The sequence below is a fragment of the Leptinotarsa decemlineata genome, unplaced genomic scaffold (genome assembly GCF_025532065.1).
Source record: "Leptinotarsa decemlineata unplaced genomic scaffold, Ldec_3_MD MMD2_tig00026354_RagTag_RagTag, whole genome shotgun sequence".
In the NCBI taxonomy this organism is placed as follows: Eukaryota; Metazoa; Arthropoda; class Insecta; order Coleoptera; family Chrysomelidae; genus Leptinotarsa; species Leptinotarsa decemlineata.
Window position 1 is genome coordinate 12,483,235 of NW_027412702.1, and position 20,268 is coordinate 12,503,502.

Sequence of the window (20,268 nt, forward strand, 5' to 3'; positions counted from 1 at the left end):
ACCATAGTTCAGATGAAGTTACATAATTTCTAACACTACATTATCAGAATTTATGCTATTTTTGAATGAAAATTATAAGGTTTGTATTATCTTGATACATACTTTTCAGTTTCAAATTTCATTATTGACGGAATCAGTTATGGTTACATCCTGAAGATTCATATGGTATAACCAACACTAACGGTTTTAATAAAAAATCTTATAGGTGGCGCCACTTATAAGTCCTAATCAAAAGCTCAATTTGAGATTATAAGAAAAATCAATCTCAGTTCAGCAACGTCTCATCCCGTGAAGGACGGCATTGATGTCTTAGGACTTCATGCAGTCATCTATCAGTTGTGTACCCATAGGTCCCTCTCAAAGGCAATAATCAGCCAAAAAGGTAGGGGAGCTGGTTTCCAAACCTGGAAGAAGTGAAGATGATGGCATTCAGCAACGTCTCAACATCTGCCTGTTGGACTGACCATACATTAACTGAGTTGTACACAGTCAGGTATAAAAACCTGCAGACCACGTTCAATAAACCCGGACTATATCACAAAATAAATATTTGATACCGCAATTCTGTGGTGTCTTCTATACAGAAATTTGATAATAAATTCTGCTTATTTGAATGAGCAGAAGTTTTAAAAGTTGTTTCATATATCGGATTACTCCAAATAAAATAAAAGTTGAGTTAATATCAATTTTTTTTGTTCTTGAAATATCTAGTAGATGGCGCCATTTACAAATTCCAGATTTCAACTAATTTTGGGATTATATCACATATTACACTTTAGATGGGAATGTTGGCGGGTGGGCCTCCCACCTTCCACAAATTCATCGACCATAAACAAGTTTGATACACTAAAATGATTGATAGAAGTTGAAGAAAAATTTGCCTCAGTGACATACTTGACTATATAATAGTTCACATGAGAAAGGTTTTTTAACTAATGAAAAAAAAGCTGTTATTCACATTTATGAACTCACATTATGAACACATAATAGTAGTTTGAAAGTAACGCCATCTATTGGTATTAAAAAGTCATAGTCAATAGTTATTTTTTATACCTATTACTGTTATTATTGCTACATGATAGTTTAGACATTTAGTATATATATTTCCAAATACTAAGCACACACTTCTCTAATAAAAGTGTGTGATCACTTGATTAACTGCCTCAATAGTTATATTATTCTTTTAATCTAGTATAGTTGCGGTTTAAAAGTAGCGCCATCTATCCTCAAAACAAAATCTTTGATAGCTGTTGAATCATCCTCAAGATTCAAGTCTTAATAACAAAACCTACCTACAAAAAAAAAGTTTATGAATTCATTAGTTGAAGAAGTGTCTTCAGTGTCCACTCCTAACCCTACAAAGTTTCATTTCTCTCATAAAAAGATTGTCTATCAGCCTCAAATACAAACAACTGACTTCAGCGAATACATTGCTGAAAATGTGATGGAATTTTTATTAATTTTAGTGGTTTTGTATGCTTAACGCTGCTGAAACAGCCAATTCCTTCCACGTTTCATTTTATGCTCGCATGCTGCAAGTAGCTTTATTTTCTGTAAGTCTGATTCTGAAATTAATGTAGCTTAATGACTGCTTTCACAAAAAAAAATGAAAAGCTTCAATGGACTTTATTAATCGACTGGTTGATATGTTACACTTCATGGATGGCATTCTGCTTTTTGTTTTAGATGATGCCCTTTTCTTTTTGATTGGAAAGGTTGATTGAAACCAAGGAAAAACATATGTATAAATAAATTCTGTGTATTTACAGCTGTATGTTATACATAGTTAATATAATATAATATTTATGTACAATACATAATTTCATTAGTTTATTTTGTTAACTTCTTTCCAGCAAGAAACATTAATAGTTCAAATGACACACTTCAAATACTCTTCAGAGGCCAAGCAAGCTGCTCCGAAAACAGTTTTTTCCAAATTTCTATTGTCAAAATCACAAATTCAATAAAATCCAAAGCAGCCGCCTTGACCGTCGAAGTAACTGGTGATTTCAAACAAAAACAATAAACCGTGTACCTATTCCATCTAATTTGTGTACAAATCTAATTTCACGCAGGTAGAAAAATTTGAACCGACTATCTTTTTCGATTGAAATTGATTCTTATGCGCTCAATAGAATATCAAAATTGTTTCAGAATTGATATGTTAGTGAGGCGACGTGAGACGCTCAATCTGGCATTAGTTCCCAAAAAAAGGGGTCGCCTTGAAAATACTCATATAAAAACCATATGACCAGCATTTTTACAACATAAAGGCCTTTATCTTTACATACAAGTGGTTGTATATCATAGCAGTGTTGAACGTTTGTATAGGAAAGTCCTCCTGAATGATGTCCAGAAATGAAATACTTGCTAAGGGCAGAAAGAAAAATTCAAAGGAGCAGCTGATGGTTCACCATACTGAAAAACCAAGTTGATCCAAATTATTCTAAAGGAACAAGGTACCTAAAGCTCTGCTTTAAGGCTGCTTCTCTTAGCCATATAAAGCATGTGCTAAAATCTAGTAGTTTGGGTCAGCTAAACAAGTTTTCATTTCATAATAGTGTACTTTGAATACTGGTCAGACATGATCCTAAACTTCAGTGGGAAAATTTGGTATTTGGCAGCGAATAATTCAGTCGACCTTAGCAATTAATAACGAACTTCAGGTGTTTTCTATTCTCTCTTGATTTCAACTTGTCAATTAGGTGTCTTAATATCAAAAGTAAAACTTTATTGGATTCTTGTTCGAAACCCAATTGTGCCTCAACAAGCTGAAAAAGAACAAAAGCCTATACATACAACGAAGAGCTTTAAGATGAGTCGGTTTAGGACGTAACCGATTTGCAGGACAATAAAATAAGCTTACTAAAAACAAGTACACACCCTCAACCCTAAGTGCTTCCTAATTACCCTGTTAACAATGTGATAATAACCTAGTGATGAGGTGAATCTCAGACTTTCGGGCTCTTTATTCCCGCGAAAACTTTCCAGAACAAACGTTTCAGTACAGTTAATGACAGGTGAAAAGTAACTGCCAGACTCATTGTTCTACAACTTACGACAAAGGATGAGTAGTTTGTTGGTACGTAAAAACTTCGTAGAATAAAGGGTCCTTTCAAGAAAGCCGTTACCAGCTGTATATTCTCCTAAGAATAGTGATTGTTACAATGTAAAATAATACATTTCGCGTTTCCAAGTATAACTCGATTATAAAAAATAAAAAAGATTACAGCTCGAATTAGCGGTAATCTGAGGAATGGAGAAAAACATTGAAAAGTTGATCCATAAGCAAGCGATTAGAGTATCGAACACCATCTTAGACATTCACAAAGTTTTTGTTCCACAATTTGAAAAACAAACAAGTGGTGACAAGCTCTCAAAAGCAACATTACAACTTCAAAGACCCTTCTTCGATCGTCTTTGTGAATCATTCCAACTCTTCACAGTTTTTCCTCCACTCTGGATAAAATCGACAGCGTTAAATAATAGTGATAACAAGGACCAACTCAAAGAGAACAACTTTTGCTACGTCTTCGGAGGCGAGTGATTGTTTTGAAGGATCGGCGAGTGATTGGTCGGCCCGTTGATGTGGGGCACACTATTATTGTAGGAGGGGTGGTTCGAATTGCACAGCACTGTATATACATTGTCCATGTTGGCGAGTTTCTCGAAGAATGGGATGAGGTCGAGCAACTCCGAATCATTGGCGTCGTCAAACCACGATGCTACTGGTACCTATAAATGAATAATTTGTGATTACCCTAAAAAAGTAAAAATTTGAGTTTTAACTATCTATACAATGAGCGGCTAAATTATAAATTGACTTCATTATATATTGTCAATAAGATGAAGAGGACTACTACAAGGATTTAGAAAATAGTGAAAGATAGTGTAACAGTTAAACACAGAAAAGAAAAGCAATTGGAAGTATGAACATAATAAAAATTGGGAACCTTTGAATACTCAGAAAATATTTGAGAAATTGCAAATTTGTTGTCATTTTTATTTGAGTTTTTTTTTTGGTGAAAAGTTGATGGTTTTGGTGTGACATTTTGTTCTCTATACAAGATTTTCAAGTTAAAATATTTGAATAGAGGTACAAAGTGAGTGAATGTCTTTAACCTTCCGTTACAACTCGTGAGGGTTTATTGTTATTCTTAGTTCCCAGAATATATTGATTTGTGATAAAATTCTCCTCATTTTTAAATTTTACATTTTCTATAACTACCCCTGTTCTCTTTCCTTTTTTTGATTTTCTAGTTTTGTTCTATCTCAATAGGTTCTCTAATATTTATCTCATATTTTTGGAAACTATATCACCTATTCCATCCCTGACACCAATTAGTACGTATCTATTCATTTACCAAGAAACATAATAATTCTGGGTTCTTTGGAGTCTAATATTGGGTTTATAAAATTTTGTTTTTACAACAAAATGAAAACCAATAAGATAACCAAATACACACATAAATGACATTTCAAGATCTGTATGTCGATGAACCTACATGAAGGGAGTATTGTGGAAAGAAATTATGTCACTTTTAATAGTATACATTTTGTCAATTTTGACAATTATATACAAATATATAGTTGAAAAAACATTTCATAGATCTATTTAGAATTTTGTCAATAAGCCTTCAAATTAGGTTATAAATATGAAATGTAAAATATGACGAAAATCCGACGGCACTGGGTTCTTTAAAAAAAACTTTCCACGAAAGTATACTCACAGCATTATCTGGATGGAATATATAGGAAGCCGGAGAATTGTCGACGATAACGATCTGTCCGAGCTCTCTGCCAAGCTTGTTCAAATCCTTGACGTAGTTACCCCTGTAAAAAACGCAGCTCTCTCTAAACAGCCTCTTCCTGAACACGTCCCACTTGTCGAGCAGATCTGCCACAGGATCAGCGTACTTTGCTAACGAGGCTGTGAACAGTATGCATTCGTACAGCTCGCCCATACGTTTCAGGAATTCGTCTACATGTGGTCGTTTCAGAACGTATACTTGATGTGTCGTACCGTCTATTTCGACTGGTACGATGAAGTCTGCATTGCTAATGGGCTGTAATGAGAAAAAATTAGAATGTAAGAAAGACAAAGACGAAAAACATTGAGGTGTTGAGTTGCTTTTTATATTTTGTGAATAAGGCTGTCAACAATTATTTCAAAAATGTAATTTGGCAAAAACTATGCAGTTGAAGGGCGCCTGCAGATCAAAAAAGGAATCTTTCAATAGAAAATTGTTCCACAAAAGTAAATAGCTATTTTTGACCTTTGTGAAACACCCTTTCTTACTCTAGTTGTGCTGAACATATAAATAGGTTAACTTTTATTTATAGAACATTGATGATTCTTCGGTGGTATATGAAAACTTTTGGAGAAAAAAACTTTTAAAATCTGTTTTTCCGTTAACCAGCTGTCGCACCCCTACGAACGACAACCCTCAGAAGTCGAAACTTGTGCGAGCTAAGGATTAACGAGGTCTTACCTTTTAACGCGTGATTCCTATAGTTTACTTTATAAAATTATTCAACCTATATACCTATTGTATCTTTTTTTCTCCTTCTTCAGTTGCTCATATTTGTAGATAACTTTAAAATCCTATTATAAGACTTGTACTTTAATTGATCTGTGCTAATAATAATGAAATTTTTTTAAAGTAAAGGCATGAAAACTCTCTGTGCCTCAATTTAGGAATCAAATCATAAAGTCGAAGTGACCTGATTATCGAATGCTGTCGCTCACTAACACCTAATTTAAAGATTACTACTGTTCCATTGTTCAAAATCTGAGCGACACAATTCATAACCCGCACTCTCCCTTATATCACTAGTTAACACTATTAATGAACTGGTTATGATTTTTTCAAAATATTTTATTATTTTTTTCATTCACAATGAAGAGAAACCATTATGATTAGTGCTCTATTCAAATCATATTTTATAAATATTAGTATTATTTGATAATATTTAGAAATATAAGTTTTTTAATAATAGATACATCCCAAGAATCTGAAATGAGTTTGATATTAAAATAGTTTATTATCTAAAAAGTATTAGTAATGCACTGTTTGTGAAACCTTTGGTGTAGTAATGAATATTACTGGAGTTTTTTTCCAACACCAAACCGAGGAAGATCAAACTGTTTGATAAAACTTTTTGATCAAACTTTTCGATCTTCCTTTTGAAGATAATCACTTGGTGATCGAAACACGTGTTGAGGTGTTAAAATAACGATTTGGTGTTGGGAAAAAACTCCAGTAATATTTGATAAGTATTAGTTGAAAAAAGAAAGACTGAAACTTCCTATAGAACCCTAGATTCACTGCCTTATAATTAGAAATTCATGAATGAAGAATTCAAGGCCAAAAATTGAGTCTCTCGAATCCAATTTTCACATATATCTGGTAGGCTGTACATAGAGTTAAAACGAAAGATGGTCTAGAATAGATCTACTTCAGAAGTGAGTAATTTAATGACCTTTTATAACATATAACTAACTAGGTTGGCTCTCCTACTTACTTAAAATCTCGCACTAATCATCAATGTCATCATTGAAGAGAAATATAAAAAGGAGAATCATTCAATTCCATGTGGTCATTGAGCAAATGTAACGAATTCTTGAAATCATATTGATTTCTATGAATTCAAAAAAAAAAAATTTTTAACTCATACCTCTCTGGCAAAAGATGGTATGCGAATGTTGAATGGGTCTACTCACTGAAAAAAATACTTCTGTCGTCTTTAATTGTTTTGCAGACAGATCTCCCCATTTGACCGATGTAAATTTAACCTATCCGAAACTGAAGTTTGGTTTTTAATGTTGTCATTGAATTTACTCAAATTACATTTTGTTTCGTAAACTACATCCAAATCTCCTCGTTGGAAAAAACTAGCGATTTTATTGTCTAATGTAGGTTTATGTCTTAAATCACTCACCCTTGATTGTTGAACTTTTTCAGATAGAATGAAATTAATAATTTTTATTCTACAATTGTTGACAGTAATTTGTTTACTGAAACTCAATTCTCTTTGAAAGCTGCTTTCTGAAAGTGAGATATTCGCTAATATGTGAATCATTCTACTGATTGCTGAACTTCAAGTTGATATGCATGTGTCGCGGAATTATGTAGGATAATGTATAAGATGGTTCATAGAAAATTGAAAAATTTTAGTTTAAGTCATGGAAATTTATTCAGCCAGTTCCAATCATATAATATGTTCTGCATATGTATTGAGAGCAAAAAAGTTGCTAAATATTTGGTATGATCCAATTATTAGTGCCTACAAATTCAATTTGAATTTAAACGATGTGCGTGCTACTTTTTTAACCGGAGTGTTATGACGAAGTTTCAAATGATTCCAAAATAACCTGTAAAAGTGGATATCAGTGTTCATTATACGAAGGTCAGATACAACAAACTGTTGATTTAATAGTGACATAAGACATTTAAAATTCGTTTTCTCTCTATCTTCTTCATAACTCAAAATGTTCGACTCACCTTGAAACTGCTATGGACCAAGGTCTCGTCCAAATCGATGACCATGCACTTTCTGTACAAGTATGGTTCTTCAAGAGGTTCCAGCAAGTACTCCTTGCCGTCTTCCCTTACCGGTCTATTGGGCGGTTGCTCGTGGTTCTTGTTTTTCGACTTTTTCTGGCGAAGACAGCAAAACAGAGACCTGAAGAAGTTCTTCGTGGTGGAGGAGGTCTTTTGCTGTTGCTCGGCCTCAGGCTGGTTGAACGGTTCGACTGGAATGTCGATAGGTTCAAGATTTCCTGGAAATGAAAACATGGATGATTATACTATTATTGAACTGCTTCATTTTCATGTGCTGTTATGATGGTTAATTGTACTACAAAGATATTAGTTTTTAGGACACAAAAAAGTACGCTGCATCATGTATCTAATTCTCACAAATGGCATAAATGACCACCTAACCCAACAGAAGGTACTCACCTCAGGCACTCGGTTTGTCAATAATGGCGTACCTCAGGGTTCGACACTCGCTTCCACTCTTTTTACATCTGACTTGCAGCAGTTAATGGAAGACTGTAATCTGCTACGTTAGCCGACGACTACTCCCTCTGCCTAAACATTCCGCATTTTCAAAAATTTGATACGCTGACAAAAATAAACAACGATCTAACAACCATAAAGAGGTGGACCAAAGAAAAAACTTCCTATTCCTAAACCCCGCAAAAAGACAAAATATTCTTATTGCCTTGATGATTTCCTTGTATGTACTGACAACGAATTCGTTACTTCTGTCTCTGAAGCTCAAATTCTCCAAACAATTAGGCGTCGTCGCAAAAAGAACCTTCCTAAGCCTTAAAAAACGATTCTCCTTCAAACGGATGCATTAGGGTCTCAGGCGCCTCGCGGCCTAATGCACTTGCTATCAGCATGTCCAGCATATGCGGTCTCAGCCTATATCCATTGACATAACGCGGCCCTAAGAGTGCTATATTACCATCTACGGCACTATTACGGTATTGTCGAGACACCGGTGTTACCCTACGCTCCGGGGAATGTTGAATCCGTTGTGGGGAACGAGAATTGCCGAATTTATTGGAACTATTCGTTATTCGTTCTCACCCTCATGCTCATACAAGCTAATAAGCCTGATGTAGTCCTTCTCGACCACCAGAGCAAGACGATATTTGTCGTGGAGTTTTCAGCTCCTGGCGAGACGAATATCGTCCGAAAAGAGGAAGAAAAACGGATAAAATATAGAGATTTTCTCTTCGAACTCCGCAGACTCTATCCAGACCACTCTGTCAAGATGATTGTTCTGATTATTGGACTCCTTGGTGAATGATGCCCTCTCTACTCCCGAATCTTAAAATCATACCTGCTTGCTGCACTAAGCCAGAAATCTTATCCCCACAGATGCAGAAGGCTGTCATTCTTGGCTCACTGTGCTTGCTCAGGGCACATGATTCTCGGTCCCAATGATCAGTTACCCCACGGTGTGGGGAGTGGCCACTGGTTGATAATGCTGGCGCGCCCTCCCGAATGTATTGGGGCTTCGGGGGATAGGGTCTGACCAGCGCAAACTGCGGTGGAAAAAAAATATCAGTAGCAGGGAAAAACAATAATTCAAAAAACCAACTATAACGTAACTAAGTACAAACATAGCACACAAAAAAGATAAATCAGACCTGAAACTTGGAAAAAATATATAAATATACCGTGTTAGGAATCACACGTTAAAAGACCTCGTTAGTCCTTAGCTCGCACAAGTTTCTCAACTTCTGAGAGTTGACGTTCGTAGCTGAATTATTAAATGTACATCGATTTTCTTCTGATCAAAATCGGCAATCGTCAAACTTCTTTACCAAAAGCTAGCAGCTACCAAGGTTTTTGCCCGATGAGCCTTTTATTCTCAACGATATACATTCGTTTACAGAACTCAAATTCTTGGTGCTCATTTAGATGAGGGTCTGTCTTAATTGGAAGAGGTACAGTGAAAGTGTTTGTTCTTCAAATTTGGCCGCTGCCAACTAGTCCACGTGGACTGAAGAATTGGCGGTTCGTATTGGATAATTTTTACTAACCGAGTTTTATGATTGGCTAAAAAGTCATAAAATTAAATTTGAAGTCATGTTACGGTGACGAATAGAATGCGAGGATGGTTATCTCCGTCGTGTTGTCACTGTTCAGTTCAGGAACTGATGGCGATTTGAGTGTTAAAATTCGATATTGGTTCAGTTATAATTACTTGAAATTTTTGTTATCTGTTTAAAATGTGGCGACTTTGGACAAGTAATGATAGTAATAACGAGTGTGATAACAACGCAGTCTTTTTCCAGTGTAAGTGATTCCAAAAGTGATGGTGAACAATGCGAAAAAGAGATACCAGTGAATAAGATTCGGAAGCATTTGAATATTGAAACACAGAGAGTATGTTTCAATGTATATGAGAATCTACATCTCAAGTTTGGTTTCGAGGGAAACAAACTATTACAAGCAACATCAGATTTGACCGAAATTCCTTTCTCAACTATAAGTAAAATAGTCAAAAACAAACCTCATGAACGCAAGACGCCATGTGATACAGGATTACCAAAACCACCTTTAGATGTTCATCTAATAAAATCATTGAGAAAACCAATATACGACTGTTACAAAAGCAATGAGATTCCTACAACTGAAATCATAAGGAAGAAATTGAATACTTTCGGCCATAACGTGAGCTTCTGTGACAAAACTATTCAGAATTGGATAAAGAAACTAGGATTTAGATTTGAAATAATAAACAAACGTCAAGCAGTTATGGAAAGCAGAAAAATAGTTGAATTGAATAACAAATAATTAGAACAAATAACTGAATATAGACAAGAACAACGGCAAATTTTCTATTTGGACGAAACTTGGTATGACACGACACAGTTACGAAAGGGTGGATTGATGGTACGAGTGTACGCCTAACATGCCTGCACTAATCATTGTGCATTGCGGAGAACGAAAGGATGGGTTCCGAATTCTTTAAAATTAGGTGAAAAAAACTTGAGGACTGCAATGTGACTATCATGAGAACATGGAAGCAATATTTTCGAGGCATGGTTTGAAAACACATTGATCCCAAATTTGGATGCGAATAGTGTAATAGCTCTTGACAACGCTTCCTATCATTCGCGACAGCTCAATAAAGTACCGAATAGAAATTCGAGGAAAGATGAAATACAAATGAAAAGAGAAATGAAAATTTTTATGTTTTTTACCACTTTTATTTGTAACTAACGTTACTGCAGTTTCGTCCTATATGGACAATCCCAAACTTATACAATAAACTAACAAAGATTCATTACATTCGCCAATATTTACCATTCAGGTACTTGATTGAGTACCTGAATTTACAGTTCACAATGCGGATGTGCCAATTTAAAAACCGGAGAGTGAATTAAATCGATTTGATCATTTAACAGGTTGCACCCGCAATGTTTATGCTTGTGAATTTCCAAAGATTCTAAATAATTGAGTTTGCAACCCTTCCTTGCATAGTGCAGAATTTCCGTATCGTTTAGATTCGGAAACTTGTGGTTGCATGCCAAGGAATGGTTTGAAAACGTCGAATCATATTTTTCTAGTCTGAAGGACCTTTCATGTTCAGCATACCGTTTTTGGAAATTTTCAATTCTCTTTTCATATAAAAACAAACTCTTTTTTTCTTCATCCTTTAGATGAAACTGAACTTCTTAATATTATCAAGTCTATATCGTCTAAGAACTCTAGCGGCATAAATGAATTACCAGGCAGAGTCTTGTTGAATGTTGCAGAACTAATCATTGAACCACTTTCATACCTACTTAATCTCTCTTTCCTTGAGGGTTCATTTCCCTCGTGTCTTAAACATGCTATTGTGGTTCCTGTTCACAAGAAAAATGATAAGCACTTAATTTCCAACTACAGAGGTATTGCACTGCTGTGTTCATTATCAAAAATTTTCGAAAAATCCTATCTCAATAGACTTGTATCCTTCTGTAAAAAGTATAACCTACTCGCAAAGAGCCAATATAGATTCCACAATCAACCTAGGATGCTACTCTTTCTCTGGTCAAACATGTTTTATTAGTCAAATTCTTAGGGTTGAACATTGACTCCCAATTATACTGGAATGATCATATTGACTCTATTTCTATTAAATCATCCAAGCATTGTTTCGTTATTTGGAATCTCAAAAATTCTGTCCCCATTAATATTTTATTAAGCTACTACTATACCTATGTTCACTCAAGTCTAAATTATTGCTTACTCTGCTACGGTAACTGCAGCAGATTGAATGATCTGTTGATTGCTCAAAAAAAGATGTTAAGAACCATGTGTTTTAAAAAATATGTTGATTCTTGTAAGCAGTTATTTACTGATTTATAAATTTTAACTGTGACACCCATGTTTATTTTAAATTGTGTCCCTTACATTAAGAATCATTACCATGAGTTTCAGCAAATTGATACTATCTGCATAGCTGCCGGTTATACTCTTAAGCAAAATTATAATCTGATAGTTTCTGTACACAAATTAACATCTGTATCAAACGGCCCCATATTTAATAAACTTCCAACATTCATTAAGAAAATTTAAAATCACATGAATTTCAAAAATAGCATTCACTTGATGAATATTTTCAAACTGATCTAGCTACTTGACATCACTATTGTTTTGCTTGTTTACTATTCTACTGTTTATACCGTTTTTTTTTAAATTGGTTTATATAATTATCTCCGTGTTAGAAATCATACGTTGAAAGGTAAGACCTCGTATATACTTAACTCGCACAAATTTCGACTTCTGAGGGTTGTCGTTCGTAGGCACTCCTAGGAGTTCCTAGAAGATGACAGTACTACCAACTGTCGAAAGCGCTCGCAGATAATTAATAGAAGATATAAAGCTTCAAATCCTTTTTGTAGAATTTTATATATATATATATATATATATATATATATATATTTTATTTATATCATGCCCACTCGATAAAATATTCATTTGTATATATATATATATATATATATATATATATATATATATATCCTTTTTTCACATGTATATTCCATAATTAATCAATTGATATTTTTCAACTCCAATATTTACATGTGTATATGACGATTTCTATGCTTGTAAAAAACTCTCAGGAAAATGAAGTATTGTATTGTATTATCATTAAAACTACCTACACCTTCAATAAATTTATTGAAAACACTATAAATCGGAGTGACTCAATAGACACATCAATCAAGGTATTCCAAAAAACGTTGTTAACTAATAACACAGATAATAGAATCGAGATATTCTTACCGCATTTGACTAGTTGATACTGCCTAGTTGAAAGACCTAGATCTAGATGGATGACCTCTTGGTATCTTGTAATAAATTGCATTTACTATTGTTATTAGGATTTCGCAGTCGACTAGTTAGTGATAGGAATTATTTTCAACAACTTCAGGACTTTCACCCTCTAGAATCACCTGACTTATCTGCGTGATAATATTTATAGAGTACTACTTCAAGTGCAAATTGAAACGAATAGTATCGGTTGAATAAAAAATCCAAGAAAAATGTTCATTATTCATTACTTGATTTCATTGTTATCGGCTCCAAAGTGTTCAACTTCTCTGTCTCCCCAACGTCATACTGAATTTGATTTATACGTACAGGTGATCTATCGCATCACCAATCCTAATCGTCATTAATAGTAGCCCCAAGAAATACGTAAAACAGGCAAACTTGATCATTTTTTTCAAATCTTATTGAAGCGGGAAATTGAAATATTTATATTATTTAAACAAAATACTCATATAAAAAACGTGTGCGTTTCGGGACGCCCGACAGAAGTGATAGCTTGAACTAATCTAAGTTGAACTATTTAATATTGAAATTGTTCAACTTGATAAAAGCTCAGGTCAGTACATACATTTCATGTATATTGATATGATGATGTAAGGATAAGTTATTTATTAATAAAAAGTTTCACTGATTATTTTTTGTATGTACATTTATTATAGCATAAGCCAATTATTACTTTTGGAGGCTCAAATAATGTACATATACAAAATTAGTACCATTTTTAAGCCACGTTTAACATAATAAAAGAATATTACGTGCTTGCCGGTTAGATTTTTATAAAACTGTCTACAGTATATGTTTATGGCACACTAAACACTGAGCGTCTGTCCGACGAGAGAGAAGGGGCCTTCCGTTGACGTATGTGTTATAATAGTGAAAGGGTAGCCAGACAGACTAGAGCTGTAACGGATTATATAATAAAGCGCTTTACCCTCCCATAAGAAGTTATCACTTCAAAAATGGCTTTTTGAAAAAAAAATCTTCGTACCTATATTGAATTATAGAACAACAGTACATTGGATTCTATAATATAATAACTATGACACAAAAAGTTGTTTTTGTTAGATATTGAAATGATGAAAGTCAATCATCTGGGAGAAATGGTACTCTCAAAAAAAAAAGAAAGAGCTGCAGGTTGCTCCATTTCGATTGGTTTCAAGTCGTTCTTCAATAATTTGAATTTCACAAAAAGTAAAAGTATCTCCACTGAGACGTTAAATGAATAACATGTTTGCATTAAAAAATCATTCGAGAAAAACAAACATTTTCCTTGAATTCGGTTTTGGATAAGTTGTAAAATTATCAAGTGTCGATGTTTATCTATAGATAACTATTTTTAGACCGATAACTTCGTCCACTTGAATTCGTTGTTATTCCTTTTTTGAAGCTGCTAAAATACAAAAGAAAACTAAGCAGGAAACTTATCTAATTATTGTGGTAAATGTGTTCCTGTTTACTTATTTTTCAACGGATTATGTTATGAAGGGTGAACAAAATATGAACTTCAACTTCATTATTCGAATAAAAAAATGGTTAATTACTTCTTAGTAGAGATACATTCTTCTCCAATAAATTTCTGTGACCTTCGCTAAACTGTTCAAAACTTTTTCAGCAGCTTGAATGTATTAAAAAAAAATACTAGTATTGTACATTGCAAAATCTCATAAGTTGGATATATTGACAGCAGGGCCGTCACTATAAATATTTTTTGGGGGGGTCAGTGCAAGTTAGAGTCTATCACGAGTGGCTGAACAGGCCGAAACCGGTCTGCAAGTGTGTTCCAATAATTGAATATCTCAGTTCAGACTTCCATTGTCTTTAATCTAATATAAATTCATTTGATTTTTTTTCAGGGATTTCAAATCAATTTATATTATATTAGACAATGGAAGTCCGAACTGATGAAATACTATTGGAAACCTATTGAGGCAGTTGTATCGCCAACAGCATATGCAGGAATAACTTCGGTAAAGAAGCCTGCACTGACACCTGTCGGATATAATCCAACGCACTTCGTGGTATTAGCCAGGAGAGTAATTGTTTTCTGCCTGAACTGATCGATATTTATAACTGAAAAATTTATGATTTATAAAAATTCTCTAAACTGTAATATAAGATGGATTGGAATTTTTCACATATTCTCGTTTGGAGCTGTTATTGTAGGCTTCAAAATAGCTCAAAACGGCAGTTTCAATCATCTCGTTAATTATTCAGATTCTATTTGACGAAAGATTTCGATCAGGATAGCCTCGTTATTAAAGAACATTTCTGCTTACCAGATAAACCTCCATATTAACTCATCTGCCAGTGTCAAAAAATAGTCCATAGGCTATGTCCATAGGCTAGTCACTTTTTCCCTTATCAAAGAAAGATACGACATCGAGAAAAAGTTATCGAGGAAATAGCTGACAGTGTATCCTTCAAACACAGTCTATAAATTGATAAGGAATAAAATTCAGAGTGTCTTCCTAAATCCTCGATTCTTCAAAAAGACAATGACGGATCAAAAAACATCAATAGAATGGTTCGAATTTTCGAAAAATTGAACATAAAAGTGTCATCAAAACTGGTCATATAATCGACAATATAACAAGTGTGTTGGTCAAACTAAGCGAACTATGATAACGCGTTTCAAATAACACATATTCGGTTTCGTAGACAAGAGCAGTCTAGTACGGCTTAACATGTTCATTAAAATGTTATATAATGATGAAGTTATCCAATAATAAACTTTAATCAGTCACTATCTGAATACAAATGTCCTTCATCTTCACTACTGCTTGTGCTGCTATCGTCTTTACATATGTTTTTCGCTGTCGCACCCCTACGAATGACAACCCTCAGAAGTCGAAACTTGTGCGAGCTAAGGACTAATGAGGTCTTAGTTTTTAACGTGTGATTCCTAACACCGACCAACACGGCGGTCGATCTGAGTGAGTGAAAAAAAGCATATTGGCAACGCTTTTGCGTTGCCCGCCAGTTTCCTCACATCTTCCAACTTGAAAGTTACATTCTTTTGGGACACATTGTGTTTGACAAAAAAGCCCAAATGAGTTCAATCCGGACGATAGGGTGGAAGTAGCAAAACGTTATGTCCGTGTTCAAGCAGAACTTTATCAAATTTGTATCTAATATGATGCTTTTTATTTACCTAGATCAACTCGTATAATTCGGGTTCGAGCATGTTAAGAGTGAAAATAATGCTTTTTTTCGTACAGCCACTTCATCATGTCAGCCTTCCTAGAATTTGTGTTGGGGGCTGGATTGATTTGAATATTATGGTATGGAGCATTATCGGTCACGACTATGGAATTCACAAGTAAATTTGGGATTAACTTTTCTTGTAACCACTTACCATAATTTTCAGAATTCATTTATAAATGATGTGCCTGATTTGAATATAAGCTGACAATTAGGTATAAAGCCCATGTCACCTCCTGCATGGACAATAATGAGTCTTGGTATGTATGTTGGAAGATGTATGTCTACTATGAAGGTATATTTCATCAAGAAACATCGTTGGTCGCTGTTGGCTATAAAAATATTCAATTTTTTGCAAATACTTGATTTTCAATGCTCTAATGTCCATTTTTCTATTGAAATTTTCTATATTTTTCAGTCCTTCTCCATTTGAAATTCGGAAGCCAATATTTCCAAAACGTCATTAATTTTGTGTTGGAACTTTTTTACCGCTTCTTTCTTGGGGTGGAAAATTTTACTTCTCCGTTATTTGCAGAAATTAATTGCTTCCCGTCTTTAACCACTCCTATTCTTATTGAAATACCTAATACAAAATAAAGATGTGTGTTGAAATAGGTATTTTTTTATTCATTTAATGTTTTCTGTAGCGAGAGAAGTCTCACATTTAACACTTCAGCTTAGAAATCTAAAGATGTGGAATAAGATCTATGAACAGGGATAAAGGCCCAAAACAAGCCATTGTTCACCCTCTTACATAATAAGTAGAGATAGAAAACAGGTAAACATTGGGCACTTAACAGGTAGTCACTTATGTAAATTAGGAAATAATATATTAGTATAATAATATATTAGTATAAATTAACACAATGCTGGGAATTCATTTATCGAACATCACATTGCTTGAGGTAATATTCTAAAAAGAAATATAAAAATATTCTTTATCATCTCCTGATGATGTTAACCTGGTTAGCGAAACTCGCGTCGACAGAGTTTTTGTACTGATGTGGAAAAAAGTATTTCTTTCTTTAGATGAAGGTAGTTTTTTCGAAATAACTAATATCTACTAAAAATGTTCCTTTTTAAATAAACATAATAATATGGAACGATAGTTTCTTTCAAGAGGTTGAATATGCTTTCCATAAAAGTTTATAAGTTGACATTTTTGGATAGCTCAATGTTATATACACTAGACTAGATATAGAATATTCATCTGTACTGCGTTCCCTGCTCTTTCGCCATTTGATATAATGGGCGTTTCAGAATAAAATCCTTTGGTGATTTCGAGCAACAGGATGTTGAAATCTTTTAAAAAAATTGTATTTTCGTATTTTTATAAGGTCCAACATATGTTTATGAAATTTAGCGCACTACTTTTATGAACCCCCATTTTTTAAAGGCAAATTTGATTTCTTGACTTGTTTTCGTCTTACATGCAAGTTTCGTGTAAAAAAAATTATTTCTATGTGATATTTAGATAGATAATAGAAATACTTACCAAAAGACCCCTCTTTCCAATTGAATAAAAAAGTGTGTAGCACTCTCTCAACGTCAGGTAATGCAAAATTATTGTCTCTCTTATCAAAAAGTACTAAAAACTATACCTTTTATGTAAATTTTGTCCTCCAATTTAAAAATTAAAGCAAGCAAAGCTTCAAATAGTACCACAACTCTAAACAGATATCAAATAAGTCTGGTGACTGTTTCGAGAAGATATACATATGCCAAGAAAACAGGGTTGGCCTGATTCAAATCAAGTGATTTTTTCAACTTTAATCATTGATTAAAAAAAAACTACAAAACTAAGTTTTTTTTTAATTTTGACGACAATTAAAATCATAAACAAATAAAGTATCGAACAAAACTAACAGTCCCAAAAAAGTACAGTAATTTTTACAAAAAAAAAAAAATGAACTTGAAATTATTGTAGGTAAGTATAAAAATGAAGTATCAGTGACGATTTTCTGGAGTTACTCGCACTATCGTAATAATATTTATATAAAAAACACACTTCAATATCTTATTTTATTTTTAAGTTAATACAATATAATTTTTTGTTGAATATTTTTTTTGCATTTGTCACATTGCTGTGTTATCTATTCTATCAGTTGGCTGCATTTTCTTGAAAATCTTAAGGGGGTTCGTCGTAGTTTGCCAATTATTCTTGAATGTTTTTTTAAATTTATTTGCAAATTGCTCTGTATCCACTTCTTTTGCATATTCCATCCTTATTTCTTCCTAACATTAACTTTATTTATCTTTCTTTATTTTAAAACACTTAAAATATAAACTTACAACAGTTATCACCAGATCATTATTAGACATAACCATACTCAATGGTATTTAGTTACAACAAAATCATGATTTTGAAGAAAATGAATATTTCTAATATAAATTTGAAAAATTCCGTTCCCTCAAAGATTCACTTCTCCCAAAGTTTAGCCAGGGAAGCAGTTGTTTTCTGGCAGACATTTGTAAGATGCTACTTTCGTGGGATATTTTATCAGTATTTTTTGTTGAAAATTTATATCTCAGATATATTCAAACAGAATGAAAAACTTTAAAGATCTCACAAAGTCTGTAATCAAAACTAAAAAAAGTTTCCATTATTAAACGGTTGTGTTTCATATTTTGCTACAAGGACAATGAAATTCTTATCTAATCTCACATACATTCTAGTTTCAGAAAAATTCCTTAACACAAAAAGAATCACCAAGGAGATTTGATTAAATTGGCTGAAAGAATGGAAAAATTCTGTGAATTTAGGGAATAATATACGTTTACATTATCTTTCAGTAAGGCACAAAAAGGTTATACAGTAATTCGCTGCTAATGAGTTCAATGGAATGTGTCTGCCTACAGCATTTCAAGAAATGGCTCCTCCAGAAGCCAGTAGAGGATTAATCATTTTGGTAGGAAGAGAACGCTTCGAAGAATGTTTATGAGGCTTTGATTTCTAAGTATATTACAGAAACCTTGCGAAAAGGGATTTATTTGTTTAATACAAGTCCCAAGCGATACTAAACACATGAAATAATTAGGAGGAGATATTGAAGTACTTATAAGTAGTATTTTGGGTTATTGATTAATTTAATGAATAATTTGTTTAAAATATCTATGTCATTAAAAGCAATGTAAAAAAACAAATATTCAATAGAAAAGTGCTTTCTCAGCTGATACTAGAGCAGGGACTCATTAGCTAATGCCACAACAGAAACTTCTTGGTTATTACCATAGTAACAGAAATTTGAGTTGCTACTTGGTGCATATGTAAGGCAATGTATGACAGGAACCTTATTCAACTGGTGGGAACTTTGGTGCATACACTCCTATCGAGTGATTTTCTTATATAAATATATAAAAAGATTCCATCATTATTTTGACGGAAGTAATTGTAGGACCTATTGAAAATACATCATGGTAATCTCTAATGTGTCTGTTAGATCACCAGGTTTTGTCCTTGACATGTATCAAGGAAACTAATTGCAAGTATGTTGACCATCCGTCAAGCAATCAAAAGAATGATTACCAATATTGGCACTGAAAAATGTGAAAGTATATAACATCTCATAAGTTTCTCTCAGCCTAAAGAGGTCATAGAGTTGAAATGGAATGTGATTAATTTACATATTGAAATGACGTACCTATCCTACTTTTCCCAGACTAAACAAAATTGTAAAAATAGAAATATAGTTGGGATAAGGAAGATCGTACAACAAAATCCCTTCGATTTCATGACATCAAAGTCGAGGCCGCGGATGACGAGAAATGAAATAAATCCCGTGTCAAGTGTTTACCTCACCTCTGTTTACACCTTTTTTACACGCCTACTATTACATTTTAAATAGCGTTTGTATTCTTTTCGCATAGATTCGTTTGGATATTTTCAGACCCTGAATAGATTTCGAAGAAATAATATTGATCAGCATTCGTCATTCGTTATTTACCTTTTTCGGTAGCATAACTGTTCAGATGTTCGTCGTCCCTTGACACCTGAGTAATGATGGAGGATGCTTCCATTTAAACATTTGTTTATCTCCTCATGTTTCACGACACATTACTGAATCACTATATTTTACGCGTAACTAGGAAGTGATTGTTCAAAAAGTCAATAGTCCACCAGCCACCAATTTTCTTACAGTACCTCCAAAAACTAGTAGAACATGGAACTTTAACAACAATCAACATCAACATATCACTGAATGAAAACTATGATTAC

General features: G+C 33.6%; 1 protein-coding gene across 2 annotated transcripts; it reads right to left on the reverse strand.

Moving 5' to 3' along the window:
* Window positions 1-1,743: 1,743 nt before the first annotated feature.
* Window positions 1,744-20,268, reverse strand: hzg (CTD small phosphatase herzog). Of its 2 annotated transcripts, none has more exons than XM_074184315.1 (4): window positions 19,997-20,268; window positions 7,506-7,783; window positions 4,731-5,066; window positions 1,744-3,735 (listed from the first exon to the last, which is right to left on the reverse strand). In XM_074184315.1, the coding sequence occupies exons 1-4, from the start codon at window positions 20,067-20,069 to the stop codon at window positions 3,526-3,528; spliced, it is 897 nt and encodes a 298-aa protein (XP_074040416.1). In that variant the 5' UTR covers window positions 20,070-20,268; the 3' UTR covers window positions 1,744-3,525. The 2 variants fall into 2 exon arrangements, with proteins under 2 accessions (XP_074040416.1, XP_074040414.1); XM_074184313.1 differs by lacking the exon at window positions 19,997-20,268 and adding an exon at window positions 12,804-12,940.

What these genes read in the sequence shown, in the direction of transcription:
- hzg (XM_074184313.1), bottom strand. Translation starts at nt 12,885, where the DNA reads ATGCAATTTATTACAAGATACCAAGAGGTCATCCATCTAGATCTAGGT. An exon ending in GTATCAACTAGTCAAATGCG is followed by an intron (nt 7,784 to 12,803) that starts GTAAGAATATCT and finishes TTTCATTTCCAG; the next exon opens with GAAATCTTGAACCTATCGAC. An exon ending in TGGTCCATAGCAGTTTCAAG is followed by an intron (nt 5,067 to 7,505) that starts GTGAGTCGAACA and finishes TTCTCATTACAG; the next exon opens with CCCATTAGCAATGCAGACTT.